This window comes from Bombina bombina, chromosome 6, assembly GCF_027579735.1.
Source record: "Bombina bombina isolate aBomBom1 chromosome 6, aBomBom1.pri, whole genome shotgun sequence".
In the NCBI taxonomy this organism is placed as follows: domain Eukaryota; kingdom Metazoa; phylum Chordata; class Amphibia; order Anura; family Bombinatoridae; genus Bombina; species Bombina bombina.
This window is the reverse complement of record NC_069504.1, coordinates 480,402,777-480,420,399: the sequence shown is the minus strand read 5'-3', so window position 1 is coordinate 480,420,399 and position 17,623 is coordinate 480,402,777. Positions and strand designations below refer to the sequence as shown.

The 17,623-nt window shown below is 40.2% G+C and overlaps 1 protein-coding gene across 2 annotated transcripts in view; it reads left to right on the top strand.

Annotated features, from left to right (window-relative positions):
- TLN2 (talin 2) overlaps positions 1-17,623 on the top strand; it is a 637,355-nt gene that overhangs the window by 544,483 nt on the left and 75,249 nt on the right. For both annotated transcript variants that reach the window (XM_053717305.1, XM_053717304.1), the window contains exons 41-46: positions 5,496-5,666; positions 5,926-6,072; positions 6,940-7,041; positions 7,224-7,343; positions 7,538-7,684; positions 8,448-8,614. In XM_053717305.1, coding sequence (XP_053573280.1) covers positions 5,496-5,666; positions 5,926-6,072; positions 6,940-7,041; positions 7,224-7,343; positions 7,538-7,684; positions 8,448-8,614 — 854 coding nt within the window. The remainder of the gene's footprint in view (positions 1-5,495; positions 5,667-5,925; positions 6,073-6,939; positions 7,042-7,223; positions 7,344-7,537; positions 7,685-8,447; positions 8,615-17,623) is intronic.

Sequence of the window (17,623 nt, the reverse complement as noted above, 5' to 3'; positions counted from 1 at the left end):
CCATATTGTTTAAACAGATCATTCTTGTAGACAATGTTTTCCTCTATTTCACACATAAAGAGGTTGGCGTATGATGGGGCTACGTTGGAGCCCATTGCCGTACCCTTCGTCTGTACAAACCAACAATCCTGAAATAAAAAATAATTCCAATAAAGGATCAAACTCAGCAGATCTTCCACAAGTTTTGACTGTTCATGACTGTACCTCTTGTTCACCAATAATGTCTTCCTTATGACAGCAATACCTGTCTCTTGCTTAATAGAAGTATACAGGCTTCGTACATCCATGGTGAACAAGAGGTACTTGTCACTAGGAAATTCAAGACTCCTAGCTTTCTACAAAAAATTGTTTGTATCCTTCAAGTAACTTGAAATTTTGCTGACCTCAGGCTGAAGAATCTTATCTATAATCTTATCTTCTTTTACCTTGTCCCCGAAGTGCGCAAATCGGAGCGCAAGAAGATATCGAAAAAATAATTAAAGGTAACTCCACTCATGTAACTATAGATGATGATAAACAAGAGACAGTTATCAATACAGATGAAAAACACAACATTGTCATTAACACATCTAAGTATGTCCTTGATCAGAAAGAATTGGCACTTTTAAACAAGGGACTTTCATTCTGCCCATTCCGTGATACAGATTTTTTTGAACTCGAAAAAAAGACCTGCAAAGTTCCGTAATATTAAGCTTTAAGTGTGGTTTAAACATGATCAGGGCACAAGAGAAATCAATGAACAGACAGAGGAATGGTCATTGCAGAGGTTGGGTTTAAGTAAGAAAAGTGTATTCAATCACAATATTAACAATCATAGTGTTAACACATTAATTAATTTGATCCAGAATGGGGTTAAACAACTTCGCAATTAGTATAAAAATAAAGATCACACGGCAGTATGGCAAAAAGGTGAACAAATTACTTTAACCAATTTTTGTAAAGGTGAAGGCAGTGTTTTGGAAAATTTGAAGAAAAAACAGAGTGTAATATTCAAGGGGGCTGACAAGGGAGGGGCTACCGTCCTATTAGATAAAACCTACTATATACAGGAGGCATTGTACCAATTAGGAGACACAAATACCTATAGGGTGTTAAAAGGAAATCCCTTACCTGAAATTCAAAAATAAATTATGGTTATCTTAAAAAGAGCATTGGATTCAGGTATCATTGAAAAAAAGCTCTTTGATTATCTATATGTCATTGCCCCAAGAACCCCCATTTTCTATACCGTCCCTAAAGTCCATAAGGACAAGGGTAGGCCCCCAGGGAGGCCTATCGTCTCCAGTGTTGAATCTGTCTACACCAACATCTCAAAATGTATAGATAAGATTCTTCAGCAAAATGTCAAGTTACTTGAATGATACAAATGATTTTTTGTAGAAAGCTAGGAGTCTTGAATTGCCTAGTGACAAGTACCTCTTGTTCACCATGGATGTGCGAAGCCTGTATACTTCTATTAAGCACGAGACAGGTATTGCTGTCATAAGGAAGACATTATTGGTGAACAAGAGGTACAGTCATGAACAGGCAATGGGCTCCAACGTAGCCCCATCATACGCCAACCTCTTTGTGTGAAATAGAGGAAAACATTGTCTACAAGAAGGATCTGTTTAAACAATATGGAGTCATTTGGTGGAGATATATAGACAATGTGTTTGGCGTATGGTGAGGCGACGTGGAGTCCTTGAATAGATTTGTGGGGGAGTTAAATTCAGAGGTGAGAGGCCTCTCATTTACAGTGAGTTTTAGTGAGGAGTCCATACCTTTTCTAGACACCCGAGTACTTAAGAGAGGACACTATTTGGAGTTTGATCTTTACACAAAAGACACGGATAAGAACAGTTTATTAAAATACAATAGTTTTCACCCAAGATCATTGGTTAACTCATTACCCAGTAGCCAGTTTCTTAGGGTTAAAAGAATAGTTGACAACAAAGATAGACAGACTGAGAGAATAACGGAAATGACTAAGAAATTAATTGACAGAGGTTACCCAGCAAAATTATTGGATAGTACATTGAACAAAACCATAAGAAAGAGATCTAAGGATAAAGAAAATAGGATGGTTTTTGTGAGTCAGTATAATCCTTTAAGCCACAAAATAGCAAGCCTCATCCGTAAAAACTGGCATATCCTAAAGGAATGCAATATGGATATTAAACAATTTGAGGAACCCCCTCTTATGGCCCATAAAAGGGTCAAGAGCTTGAGGGATCACCTTATACATACAGACATAGGGGGAGGTAAACAATCTAAACAATTGGCATTAGGTAACAAAAACATGGGGACCTTCCCGTGTCTTAATTGCATGAGTTGCAACTCTGTCATTAGAGGGTGTAATTTTCATCATCCCAATAGTGGTCAAAAGTTCACCATAAAGGGTTTCTATACCTGTGAGACTACTCATGTAGTCTATTTAATTAAGTGTCCGTGCTCCATGGTCTACATAGGGGAAACAACCCATAAAACTAGGGAGGAATTCTGAAGCCCCAGTGTCAGGTCATTTCCTTGAAAACGGGCACAGTATCAGTCAATTAAGGTGACAGATAATAGACCACATTCCCCAAAATAGGAGGGGTATCAATAGAGAGCACCTTTTAAAACAGAGAGAAATGTGGTGGGTTCATAAATTGGAAACCCTCACACCTAAAGGGCTCAATAGAGATTATGATCTGTCTTGCTACTTTTAGGTATATTAAAAGTGTCTTTAGTCTTAGCAACATAGTAACAAATTTTTAAAACACATTACATAGTTTTTTAAAATGTAATATTTAGGCTTTTCTAGGATGGTTTAGAAATAGTTAAGGATGTAATGGTGATTTTAGGTATAAGTAATGAATTGTATATGCATATCTTTAATGGCCACTAGAGGGAGTGCCACTCTAATTGTGGAGGTAAGGGCGCCAAAATGAGGGTATTTAAATGTGTGTTTGGCCATTGTAATGTTATCAAGCATGAATAAGGGGCTGTGACCCCGAAAGGTCGCTGCCTGTTCTATGTGACAATAAAATTCTTTGATTACTGAAAGTGCTCAGGACCCTGTGCTATTTTTCTATATGTTTAAGGACTTGGCAGTATCCTTAGGTCACTCGAGCACTGCAATTGGAGTGTGTGCTGTTCTTACTGTTTTCATTATCAAAGTCATATAATGGTATAAGAAGGCAGAGGTAAAAGAAAACGTATAGCTCTTTTGATTGCTATTTGATTAGCTCTTGAGAGAGGCATTTGTGCCGAAACCGGTTGAGCATTTTTATGTCAAAAAATCTTTATTGTACCAACTTTTTAATGGTTTTCAGTAAAGTTGGATTTTATGGAAAACTTTGTTTGAGTTGGTTTCTGAAGTAAAAGCATCTTTTTCAATTCATCCTCTTTGAGTATACCGCACTTTTTTTTACCACTTTGGCTTGTTTATACTGCAACCTGTGATACTTTCCTTCGAGGTAACGTGGAAAGGTTGAAAGGCCAGTGTATCCAAATCCAGAAGGCTGCATTTGTTCTATATATTCAATATAAAGAATATTGCTGAACTATAAATTGTGTGACATAATATATAATAATATACAAATACTAGCTAAACTATTGTCAGCATTATTGTTTCTAACATACCCACTTTTTAGTATTTTCTTCTAATAAAGTTTTACCTTTTAAAAGAATGTATGACAACAATGCAGAATACATGAGAGGGAAATAAGTGCTTATGTAGTATCGCTTTGATCAGTGTCTTTAACTGAAATTGTAAATATTGTTTATTGATGCATAGCACCAACAGACCACAAGCAACAATAAATAAGGGCAAAACTATGATTAAAGAGGTAGTATTCTTCATGAATTGGATTTGAGCAGTAGTGCCATTAAACCCCTAAACTGAGACTGTTTACTGGAATTGAGTGGGTAAATGTTTTTCGTGTTGTCACTCAAAACCTGAAGAAAGGGATTGCACATTATGATTGCAAAACTATTCTAGCAAAAGAGGGGTTTTAAATGAATACATTTTTGTTGTTCAAAGATTGGATGTTTATGTATAGAATACTCCTCCTTGTTCCCTTTTCCACCCATGTGGGCTGTGTGAGCTGCCCATTTCATCTAATAAACATAAACACTTCGGGGTTTTTTATTTGTCATGACATAAAACATTTTAAAGTAAACATGACTATATGTCACTTTAATGGGACACTGAACCCAATTTTTTTTCTTTCGTGATTCAGAAAGAGCATGCAATTTTAAGCAACTTTCTAATGTACTTACTCCTATTATCACATTTTCTTTGTTCTCTTGCTATCGTTATTTGAAAAAGATGGCATCTAGGCTTTTTATTGGTTTGAGATTCTGGACAGCACTTTTTTATTGGTTGACAAATTTATCCACCAATCAGCAAGAACAACACAGGTTGTTCACCAAAAATGGGCCGGCATCTAAACTTACATTCTTGCATTTCAAATAAAGATGCCAAGAGAATGAAGAAAATGTGACAATAGGAGTGAACTAGAAAGTAGCTTAAAATTTCATGCTCTATCTGAAACACGAAAAAAAAAATTGGGGGTTCAGTGTCCCTTTTAAGGTTCATCTTATATGGTACCAACATGCTCCACAAAGCTACATTCAGATCTGTTGGCCTGGAGTTTAGTAACAGAGGTGAAAGCCATAACCTTTACTCTTAATAAAGGGGCAGCTTAGTGGTGACTGTATAACTGCATTACACATTATTAGTTATGAATCATATGTCCTACAAACTGTTCACTACCATTAAATAGTTAAAAAATCATTATTATTGTTGCTACTATTATTATAGACCGTATTACATAGTATTAGTCACCATAACCCTTATTATTTGAGTGCTCAAAGCTGTTTAATCAAGACTTGAGTTGTGAGCAGGGTGGTGCCTATTGAGACACAAATGATTTTGTATAGTCGCATTACATGCTGGCTCAATTGTTATATGCTGTCATGAAATGTAAACACATACAAACTGTGAAGTTAATGTACAACTCCTTTTGTTCTATTTTCTTTCTACATTGATGCCCTTAGGATAACTGTGCTGTTCCTGGCTTTAGAAACACAGCCTACTCTACAGTGATTGTTGTTTTATATGAGATAAAAAAACGCAAAATTCTCATTCTATTATATTTATTTAGTCTTCTTATTAAAAGGGTGATTAATAAATCACTTATAAAAACCTAGCTTTCATTTTCTATAAATGTACGGCCATTGTTAATCTACAAGGTTTTTTCTTTAGATTAGAAATGTAAACATAGGCAGAACACACAAGATTTTGCTGTTTGGATGTAATGTACTTTTTCTTTGTTAATAATTTATGAAACTTTCTAGAAAAAAAAAATTGAATGTACTATGATTTGAAGTGTTAATTTATTTGCTTTAATAGTACATTTCCATGAAACTAAACATATAATTTACCCATAATGAAAATCTACACCAACAATCTCTCTGTGATTGATTTTTCTTTTTAATTGGTGTCATCCAATCTTTGGTTTCTTTAGGTCACACAACTTGCCCAGTACTTTGAGCCTCTAATCCTAAGTGCAGTTGGAGTAGTCTCTAAGATCCTGGATCATCAGCAGCAGATGACAGTACTAGATCAGACAAAGACCCTCGCAGAATCTGCTCTCCAGATGTTGTATGCAGCCAAGGAGGGTGGTGGAAATCCCAAGGTATGAGCAGACCGTCCTTGTGCTGTTTAAAGTAGCGATGTCCCATGTTTTATGTTTATGTACACAATGTTAACATATAAAGTTAAATATCAACAGTGGATTGAGTGAAAATATTAGTGAAGATCAAATAAGTAAACGTGTGGCATATTTAAGCTAGAAAAGATACATTTATACCCTTGCCTACAGTTTGCAGGCCTCTCTTTGTACAATAGGTGGAGCTGGGTCTAGTGTTAATGTGCCTTCAACTTTTTTACCACAGGCCTCACACACCCATGATGCAATTGCAGAGGCTGCTCAGCTAATGAAAGAGGCAGTTGATGATCTCATGATCACCCTGAATGAGGCTGCCAGCGAGGTTGGCATGGTTGGAGGCATGGTGGATTCCATTGCTGATGCAATTAGCAAGGTGAGCGATCTCATGGAAATGTTAAATGTTTAAATGGTCAGCATATTTATGTATATTAAGGGTGGTCAACCTTTTTGAGTGTGTGCGCCCAAATTTGCAATAATCTTCTCTTGAATGTCTTTGGCACCTTTTTTTTTTTTTTTTTTTTGTAAAGATTAACGCTAAATTGTAGATATATAGCATGAGTTCATAAGGAAAATAAATTAAAGGACCAGTAAACACAGTAGATTTGCATAATCAACAAATGCAAGATAACAAGACAATACAATAGCATTTACTCTGAATTTCAAATGAGTAGTAGATTCTTTTCTAACACATTTCAAAGTTATGTATATTTCTACTCCCCCTGTACCATGTGATAGCAATCAGCCAATCACAAATGCATATACGTATAGTCTGTGAATTCTTGCACATGCTCAGTAGGAGCTGGTGACTCAAAAAGTGTAAATATAAAAGACAGTGCACATTTTTTTAATGGAAGTAAATTGGAAAGTTGTTTAAAATTACATGCTGTATCTGAATCATGAAAATTTAATAAAACCTGAGTGTCCCTTTAAGCACTACAACTGCAGTCAAAAAAACAAGCAGTATTCTGAAAGTCCAAATTCAGTGTGCCAGCAAATTGTTTGAGTGCCACCTTGGCCACTAGTGCCATAAGTTTGTCTTAGCTGGCGTGTACCTGTAAATAATGGAAGCTGAAATATTTTTATAGTATTTGACCCCATGTGATATTTATATCATATGTATGATTTATTTCATGTTGAGTAGATGAGTAACAGCATATTGAATTTTGGATGATTTCACTAGTGTCATTGACTGTCTTCTATCTCAGTACTGATTTGCTTTCTATGTATTTGTCTGTCACAGCTGGATGAAGGGACTCCTCCTGAGCCCACTGGAACCTTTGTGGACTATCAGACCACAGGAGTTAAATATTCCAAGGCCATAGCTGTCACTGCACAGGAAATGGTACGATGAAGGTGCAGGGCATGTTTGTAATGTTTGGCTGGAATTAAAATGTGTGTTTGTTATTATAAATGATTGGAGACTGTAATCACAATGTTTTGTAGCTGAATATTTGTTGCATGACCTGATGCTCCACAGTGTAAATTTACAATATAACTTCTTTTCTTTTTCATCAAATGATTTAGATGACCAAGTCTGTCACTAACCCTGAGGAACTGGGCAGTTTAGCCTCCCAGGTGACAAGTGACTATGGGAATTTAGCAATCCATGGACGGATGGCAGCAGCCACTGCAGAACCAAAAGAGGTGAGCTAATAGTACCCAGTGGACTTAGAGTTAAAAAATGTAGTGACAGATGTGTTTGGAAGTGCAACTGTATAAAATATGGGGCAATGGATGTAAATGCTTACAATGCAGAAATTGTATTTTCCAATGTCAAAATTGACCTAGAATGGTTCTGTTTTTATAAGTGTAATCTTCCTTATTTTTTTTCTCCACAGGTTGGTGTCCAGATTAAGTCTCGGGTACAAGATTTGGGTCATGGTTGTATATTCCTAGTTCAGAAGGCTGGAGCACTGCAGATCTGCCCATCTGACAGCTATACCAAGCGGGAGCTTATAGAATGTGCCAGAGCTGTGACAGAGAAGGTAAGTGGTCAGTGTTGCTCTTGTTAAAATGTATTCTCATCACAAAGTGCATTGTTTCGCAAAGTAGTCTCACTAATACGATTCATTTGAGTGCATTTTAGAGTAAAGGGGCACAAGAATATGGGCAATTCCAAAAATTGGATTAATAAATTAAATTATTGTTTTTTAGATAAAGTGATTCCACTTTGATCCCTTGATTGACAGAAGCATATTTGTTTTTACACAAATCAACACATGTAACTCAATGAAAAGCTTCCTATACATGAATGTCTGTAAAACTGTTTATAGTGAGCTTATGGTCACCAGCAGAGGAGAGAATGTAAAAGCTAGAATAGCTAATCTACAGGTTCTGTACTTCATGGGTAAATAGTGGAATATGCTTTATAATAAAATAATTTTACAGCAGACGCTATCTTCATATCTGTGCCACTATAACAAGATTCCCTACACTTCATTCACTCAGTATGGTGCTCTGTATCATGAGTATAACTGGCAGAATGGGGCAGGTTCTCAGAGATGAACCCCATTCCCTAGAGGGTAGTGGGGAGAGGTCAGAAGTTATATATATATATATTATATAGTGGGCTGGAAATGTCTGCAACTACCATACTGTTATGAGCAGCAGATTAGTAAAAACAAATGATGCTTTTACACAATTTTAACATTAACTTAATGTTTTCTATCCTGTAACTTTTTTCTAAACGTCCTTTTGTTGTTTATTTACATCTATCGGCTCAATCCTATATTTGTGCTTAATATTCAGGTTTCCCTAGTTCTGTCAGCACTTCAGGCTGGTAACAAGGGAACCCAGGCCTGTATCACAGCAGGCAGCGCTGTGTCTGGCATCATTGCGGATCTGGACACCACAATCATGTTTGCCACAGCTGGAACACTTAACTCTGAGAACAAAGAGTCCTTCGCTGATCACAGGTAAGCCTTATGGGTAATTTTAAAGGAATTTTAACATTAAATATATGCTAGACATAATGATGTATTCAAAGCAAAGATTAGCCCTAGAATAATATGCTGATGTATTTTTTACAATTTTATTAGATTTTTAAATATTGAAAGTGTAAAGGTTAAGTGTTTTTTTTTTTATAAATTAATTTAGTTTCTTTAGTTTCTTTTGTTTTCTGTTTATCTCTGTTTGTGCAAAGATGTGTGGCATTCATTATCCCTAATTGTCTTCAGCAGGGGAAACAGATTAAGGGAAACTTAAAGGGACATAATACTCATATGCTAAATCACTTGAAACTGATGCAGTATAACTGTAAAAAGCAGACAGGAAAATATCACCTGAGCATCTCTATGTAAAAAAGGAAGATATTTCTTTCTAATGATACGGTGAGTCCATCATCTAATTATTATTGGGAATATCACTCCCGCCCAGCAAGAGGCAGCAAAGAGCACCGCAGCAAAGCTGTTAAATATCACCTCCCTTCCCTCCAACTCCAGTCATTCTCTTTGCCTACGTCAGAGCAAGGAATTGGTAAAGTTAGGTGTTAGGAAAAGATTCTTCAAGCAAGATTGTTTTATTTTTAAGCAGTACAAGATTGTTCTGTTTTGTTCTAGGGTGTAGCCGTAGTCCATTTCAGTCTCTTCAGTAGAGCAGTGGTGGCTTTCAAGCAATGGGAACTTGTGGGGTACAATCCACACTGCGCCTCCCATATATTTATGCTGCCCTAACCGTGCAAGCGTGAGTAAGATTACTCAGTCTTTGTTTCTATCCACAGGTCCTTGTGAGGGAACTGGCCTCTCAAACCTAGTGAGCTGCCGTGCTGCCCGGCAGAAGTCTTAAGGTAAGTGCTAACTTTAATTTCTCCAACATAGGTGTGTCCGGTCCACGGCGTCATCCTTACTTGTGGGATATTCTCTTCCCCAACAGGAAATGGCAAAGAGCCCAGCAAAGCTGGTCACATGATCCCTCCTAGGCTCCGCCTACCCCAGTCATTCTCTTTGCCGTTGTACAGGCAACATCTCCACGGAGATGGCTTAGAGTTTTTTAGTGTTTAACTGTAGTTTTTCATTATTCAATCAAGAGTTTGTTATTTTCAAATAGTGCTGGTACGTACTATTTACTCAGAAACAGAAAAGAGATGAAGAATTCTGTTTGTATGAGGAAAATGATTTTAGCAACCGTAACTAAAATCCATGGCTGTTCCACACAGGACTGTTGAGAGCAATTAACTTCAGTTGGGGGAACAGTTTGCAGTCCTTTGCTGCTTGAGGTATGACACATTCTAACAAGACGATGTAATGCTGGAAGCTGTCATTTTCCCTATGGGATCCGGTAAGCCATGTTTATTACGATTGTAAATAAGGGCTTCACAAGGGCTTATTTAGACTGTAGACCTTTTTTGGGCTAAATCGATTGATATTAACACTTATTTAGCCTTGAGGAATCATTTATTCTGGGTATTTTGATATAATAATATCGGCAGGCACTGTTTTAGACACCTTATTCTTTAGGGGCTTTCCCAAAGCATAGGCAGAGTCTCATTTTCGCGCCGGTGTTGCGCACTTGTTTTTGAGAGGCATGGCATGCAGTCGCATGTGAGAGGAGCTCTGATACTTATAAAAGACTTCTGAAGGCGTCATTTGGTATCGTATTCCCCTTTGGGTTTGGTTGGGTCTCAGCAAAGCAGATACCAGGGACTGTAAAGGGGTTAAAGCTTAAAACGGCTCCGGTTCCGTTATTTTAAGGGTTAAAGCTTCCAAAATTGGTGTGCAATATTTTCAAGGCTTTAAGACACTGTGGTGAAAGTTTGGTGAATTTTGAACAATTCCTTCATGTTTTTTCGCAATTGCAGTAATAAAGTGTGTTCAGTTTAAAATTTAAAGTGACAGTAACGGTTTTATTTCAAAACGTTTTTTGTACTTTCTTATCAAGTTTATGCCTGTTTAACATGTCTGAACTACCAGATAGACTGTGTTCTGAATGTGGGGAAGCCAGAATTCCTATTCATTTAAATAAATGTGATTTATGTGATAATGACAATGATGCCCAAGATGATTCCTCAAGTGAGGGGAGTAAGCATGGTACTGCATCATTCCCTCCTTCGTCTACACGAGTCTTGCCCACTCAGGAGGCCCCTAGTACATCTAGCGCGCCAATACTCCTTACTATGCAACAATTAACGGCTGTAATGGATAATTCTGTCAAAAACATTTTAGCCAAAATGAACCCTTGTCAGCGTAAGCGTGGATGCTCTGTTTTAGTTACTGAAGAGCATGACGACGCTGATATTAATATCTCTGAAGGGCCCCTAACCCAATCTGAGGGGGCCAGGGAGGTTTTGTCTGAGGGAGAAATTACTGATTTAGGGAACATTTCTCAGCAGGCTGAATCTGATGTGATTACATTTAAATTTAAATTGGAACATCTCCGCATTTTGCTTAAGGAGGTATTATCCACTCTGGATGATTGTGAAAATTTGGTCATCCCAGAGAAACTATGTAAAATGGACAAGATCCTAGAGGTGCCGGGGCTCCCAGAAGCTTTTCCTATACCCAAGCGGGTGGCGGACATTGTTAATAAAGAATGGGAAAGGCCCGGTATTCCTTTCGTCCCTCCCCCCATATTTAAAAAATTGTTTCCTATGGTCGACCCCAGAAAGGACTTATGGCAGTCAGTCCCCAAGGTCGAGGGAGCGGTTTCTACTTTAAACAAACGCACCACTATTCCCATAGAGGATAGTTGTGCTTTCAAAGATCCTATGGATAAAAAATTAGAAGGTTTGCTTAAAAAGATGTTTGTTCAGCAGGGTTACCTTCTACAACCCATTTCATGCATTGTCCCTGTCACTACAGCCGCATATTTCTGGTTTGATGAACTGATTAAGGTGCTCGATAGTGACTCTCCTCCTTATGAGGAGATTATGGACAGAGTCAATGCTCTCAAATTGGCTAATTCTTTCACTCTAGACGCCTCTTTGCAATTGGCTAAGTTAGCGGCTAAGAATTCTGGGTTTGCTATTGTGGCGCGCAGAGCGCTTTGGTTGAAATCTTGGTCGGCTGATGCGTCTTCCAAGAACAAGCTACTAAACATTCCTTTCAAGGGGAAAACGCTGTTTGGTCCTGACTTGAAAGAGATTATCTCTGATATCACTGGGGGTAAGGGCCATGCCCTTCCTCAGGATCGGCCTTTCAAGGCAAAAAATAGACCTAATTTTCGTCCCTTTCGTAAAAACGGACCAGCCCAAGGTGCTACGTCCTCTAAGCAAGAGGGTAATACTTCTCAGGCCAAGCCAGCTTGGAGACCAATGCAAGGCTGGAACAAGGGAAAGCAGGCCAAGAAACCTGCCACTGCTACCAAGACAGCATGAAATATTGGCCCCCGATCCGGGACCGGATCTGGTGGGGGGCAGACTCTCTCTCTTCGCTCAGGCTTGGGCAAGAGATGTTCTGGATCCTTGGGCGCTAGAAATAGTCTCCCAGGGTTATCTTCTGGAATTCAAGGGACTTCCCCCAAGGGGGAGGTTCCACAGGTCTCAGTTGTCTTCAGACCACATAAAAAGACAGGCGTTCTTACATTGTGTAGAAGACCTGTTAAAAATGGGAGTGATTCATCCTGTTCCATTGAGAGAACAAGGGATGGGGTTCTACTCCAATCTGTTCATAGTTCCCAAAAAAGAGGGAACGTTCAGACCAATCCTAGATCTCAAGATCTTAAACAAATTTCTCAAGGTCCCATCGTTCAAGATGGAAACCATTCGAACTATCCTTCCTTCCATCCAGGAAGGTCAATTCATGACCACGGTGGATTTAAAGGATGCGTATCTACATATTCCTATCCACAAGGAACATCATCGGTTCCTAAGGTTTGCATTCCTGGACAAACATTACCAGTTCGTGGCGCTTCCTTTCGGATTAGCCACTGCTCCAAGGATTTTCACAAAGGTACTAGGGTCCCTTCTAGCGGTGCTAAGACCAAGGGGCATTGCAGTAGTACCCTACCTGGACGACATTCTGATTCAAGCGTCGTCCCTCCCTCGAGCAAAGGCTCACACGGACATCGTCCTGGCCTTTCTCAGATCTCACGGCTGGAAAGTGAACGTGGAAAAGAGTTCTCTATCCCCGTCAACAAGGGTTCCCTTCTTGGGAACAATTATAGATTCCTCAGAAATGAGGATTTTTCTAACAGAGGCCAGAATAACAAAGCTTCTGGACTCTTGTCGGATTCTTCATTCCGTTCCTCTTCCTTCCGTAGCTCAGTGCATGGAAGTGATCGGGTTGATGGTAGCGGCAATGGACATAGTTCCTTTTGCGCGCATCCATCTAAGACCATTACAACTGTGCATGCTCAGTCAGTGGAATGGGGACTATACAGACTTGTCTCCAAAGATACAAGTAAATCAGAGGACCAGAGACTCACTCCGTTGGTGGCTGTCCCTGGACAACCTGTCACAAGGGATGACATTCCGCAGACCAGAGTGGGTCATTGTCACGACCGACGCCAGTCTGACGGGCTGGGGCGCGGTCTGGGGGTCCCTGAAAGCTCAGGGTCTTTGGTCTCGGGAAGAATCTCTTCTACCGATAAATATTCTGGAACTGAGAGCGATATTCAATGCTCTCAAGGCTTGGCCTCAGCTAGCAAGGACCAAGTTCATACGGTTTCAATCAGACAACATGACGACTGTTGCGTACATCAACCATCAGGGGGGAACAAGGAGTTCCCTAGCGATGGAGGAAGTGACCAAGATTATTCTATGGGCGGAGTCTCACTCCTGCCACCTGTCTGCTATCCACATCCCGGGAGTGGAAAATTGGGAAGCGGATTTTCTGAGTCGTCAGACATTGCATCCGGGGGAGTGGGAACTCCATCCGGAAATCTTTGCCCTAGTCACTCAGCTGTGGGGCATTCCAGACATGGATCTAATGGCCTCTCGTCAGAACTTCAAAGTTCCCTGTTACGGGTCCAGATCCAGGGATCCCAAGGCGGCTCTAGTGGATGCACTAGTAGCACCTTGGACCTTCAAACTAGCTTATGTGTTTCCGCCGTTTCCTCTCATTCCCAGGCTGGTAGCCAGGATCAATCAGGAGAGGGCGTCGGTGATCTTGATAGCTCCTGCGTGGCCACGCAGGACTTGGTATGCAGATCTGGTGAATATGTCATCGGCTCCACCTTGGAAGCTACCTTTGAGACGAGACCTTCTTGTTCAGGGTCCGTTCGAACATCCGAATCTGGTTTCACTCCAGCTGACTGCCTGGAGATTGAACGCTTGATTTTATCGAAGCGAGGTTTCTCAGAATCTGTTATCGATACTCTTGTTCAGGCCAGAAAGCCTGTAACTAGAAAGATTTACCACAAAATTTGGAAAAAATATATCTGTTGGTGTGAATCTAAAGGATTCCCTTGGGACAAGGTTAAGATTCCTAGGATTCTATCCTTCCTTCAAGAAGGATTGGAAAAAGGATTATCGGCAAGTTCCCTGAAGGGACAGATTTCTGCCTTGTCGGTGTTACTTCACAAAAAGCTGGCAGCTGTGCCAGATGTTCAAGCCTTTGTTCAGGCTTTGGTTAGAATTAAGCCTGTTTACAAACCTTTGACTCCTCCTTGGAGTCTCAATTTAGTTCTTTCAGTTCTTCAGGGGGTTCCGTTTGAACCCTTACATTCCGTTGATATTAAGTTATTATCTTGGAAAGTTTTGTTTTTAGTTGCAATTTCTTCTGCTAGAAGAGTTTCAGAATTATCTGCTCTGCAGTGTTCCCCTCCTTATCTGGTGTTCCATGCAGATAAGGTGGTTTTACGTACTAAACCTGGTTTTCTTCCGAAAGTTGTTTCTAACAAAAACATTAACCAGGAGATTATCGTGCCTTCTCTGTGTCCGAAACCAGTTTCAAAGAAGGAACGTTTGTTGCACAATTTGGATGTTGTTCGCGCTCTAAAATTCTATTTAGATGCTACAAAGGATTTTAGACAAACATCTTCCTTGTTTGTTGTTTATTCAGGTAAAAGGAGAGGTCAAAAAGCAACTTCTACCTCTCTCTCTTTTTGGATTAAAAGCATCATCAGATTGGCTTACGAGACTGCCGGACGGCAGCCTCCTGAAAGAATCACAGCTCATTCCACTAGGGCTGTGGCTTCCACATGGGCCTTCAAGAACGAGGCTTCTGTTGATCAGATATGTAGGGCAGCGACTTGGTCTTCACTGCACACTTTTACCAAATTTTACAAGTTTGATACTTTTGCTTCTTCTGAGGCTATTTTTGGGAGAAAGGTTTTGCAAGCCGTGGTGCCTTCCATTTAGGTGACCTGATTTGCTCCCTCCCTTCATCCGTGTCCTAAAGCTTTGGTATTGGTTCCCACAAGTAAGGATGACGCCGTGGACCGGACACACCTATGTTGGAGAAAACAGAATTTATGTTTACCTGATAAATTTCTTTCTCCAACGGTGTGTCCGGTCCACGGCCCGCCCTGGTTTTTTTAATCAGGTCTGATAATTTATTTTCTTTAACTACAGTCACCACGGTACCATATGGTTTCTCCTATGCTAATATTCCTCCTTAACGACGGTCGAATGACTGGGGTAGGCGGAGCCTAGGAGGGATCATGTGACCAGCTTTGCTGGGCTCTTTGCCATTTCCTGTTGGGGAAGAGAATATCCCACAAGTAAGGATGACGCCGTGGACCGGACACACCGTTGGAGAAAGAAATTTATCAGGTAAACATAAATTCTGTTTTTTTCTGTGACACGCATACATAGAAAATAGATAGCACTTTTACATACTTTGGGGGACAAGTCACATTCACCTATGATAGGGGAATGTTTATTAAGGGCAGCAGAGCAGGCACTGGGGACAAGGAGAATCTGTCTGTCATGATGGTGTATTTTTTACTTTACTCCCGATGGCTGTGATAATACATTTAGCAGATCGGGAGTTTCATGTGGTTACGCCCACGATGGGCGGAGTTAGATACAGCGGCAGTTCCTATTGCGCGCCTTTTTTTCTGGCCCTGTCTCACTTCCTGTGTTCCGGTTTGGAAATCAGCTGCGTCACAGATTCAGCAGCGTTGAGTTAACGGACCGTAATTTTTAAAAGATTTGAGTCAGGATCAGCTACAAAGTAATATACTTTCTTAGTAGGCAGGCAGGTAAGCACCTCAGCAAGGCTAAGATGAGTTGTAGAGTTGTCTGGAGTGTTATTTTGGGGGCCATTGTGTATTTTAAATAGCAGAAAAATAAAGCAGTTATTTTTTTCATTTAAAATTTAAAGAAACAGTAACAATTTTTTTGGGGGGGCTATTTTCTAAATAAAAATAATAGTTTTGTCTGTTTATTGGTGAATAAAGATGGACCAAGAAACCCTGCAAGATGTTACATGTTCTTTATGTTTTGATGCTAATGTAGAACCACCAATCCCTTTCTGTTCCTCATGTAATTAAGAGAACTTTACATTACAGGGATAGACTTTTTTTCCTGAGCCAACATTGTCTAAGGCGGATACTGTTCAGAAGTCTTCTGACAATGTTCAAGATATGCCGCAGCTTTCTCCTCAAGCGTCCCAAAATTTAGCATCCATACAGCACGTGCCCTGCACTTCCTCTGTTACTCCACATGGAGCTACCTTTCAATACATCGCTTCTCTAATGTCATCAGCTGTATCTATGCGTTGTCTGCTTTTCCCATGCTGCAGGGAAAGCGCAAGAGGAAATGTAAAGAATCAGTGAGTAAGGTTGCTAACACAGTAGTGGCTATTCCGAATGTTCCTTCCCAGAAACCTGAAGAGGAAGATACTTCAGTAGCATCTGAGAGTGAAATCTCAGGCTCAGTGTAATACCTTTAGCTCTGTTTGTTACTTAAGGAGGTTTTAGCTACCTTGGACGACTCCCACACTACTGTCGTAGTCAATCCTAAGAAGTCTAGTTAACTAAACAAGTATTTTGACGTGCCTTCCATGGTGGAGGTATTTCCTGTACCAGATAGGGCTACAGAGATTATTGCTAAGGAATGAGAGAGACCAGGTATCCCTTTTCTCCATCCCCTATATTTAAAAAGATGTTTCCTATAGCAGACTCTATCAAGGAGTCTTGGCAGACGGTACCCAAGGTGGAAGGGGCAATTTCCACGCTAGCCTAGAGAACAACTATTCCCATAGAGGATAGTTGTTCTTTTAAGAATCCTATGGGTAAGAAGTTAGAGGGGTTACTCAAGAAAATGTATGTACACCAGGGTTTACAATGGCAACCTGCGTTTTGTATAGCTACTGTCACTAGTGCGGCAGCATACTGGTTTGATGCGCTGTCTGATTCTATTCGGACATATACTCCCCTCGAAGAAATCCAGGATAGGATAAAGGCCCTTAAGATTTCTGGTTTTGCCGTACTGGCCCACAGAGCTTTATGGCTAAAATCTTGGTCTGCGGATGTGTCATCTAAGTCTAAACTTTTGGTGATTCCTTACAAGGGAAAGACCTTGTTTGGGCAGGGTTTGACGGAAATAATTTCTGACATTATGGAAGGAAAGGGCCATTTCCTCCCTCAGGATAAGAGAAATAAACAAAAGGGGCACCAGAGTAATTTTCGTTCCTTTTGAAATTTCAAGGGAAAGCCTTCCTCTCCCTCTTCCAAGCAGGAGCAGTTCAAGCCTTCCTGGAGGCCCAACCAGTCTTGGAACAAGGGAAAACGATCCAAAAAGCCTGCTATTGAATCAAAAACAGCATGAAGGGCCTTCCCCCGATCCGGGACCGGATCTTGTGGGGGGCAGACTTTCCTTCTTTGCTCAGGCTTGGTTTCGAGATGTTCAGGATCCCTGGGCGGTGGACATCGTGTCCCAGGGATACAAACTAGAGTTTAAGACCTTTCCTCCCAGGGGCAGGTTTCTGCTTTCAAGATTATCTGTAGACCAGATAAAAAGAGAGGCGTTCTTACACTGTGTTCAGGACCTCTCCGACCTGGGAGTGATAGTTCCTGTCCCAATGCAGGAACGGGGTCTGGGG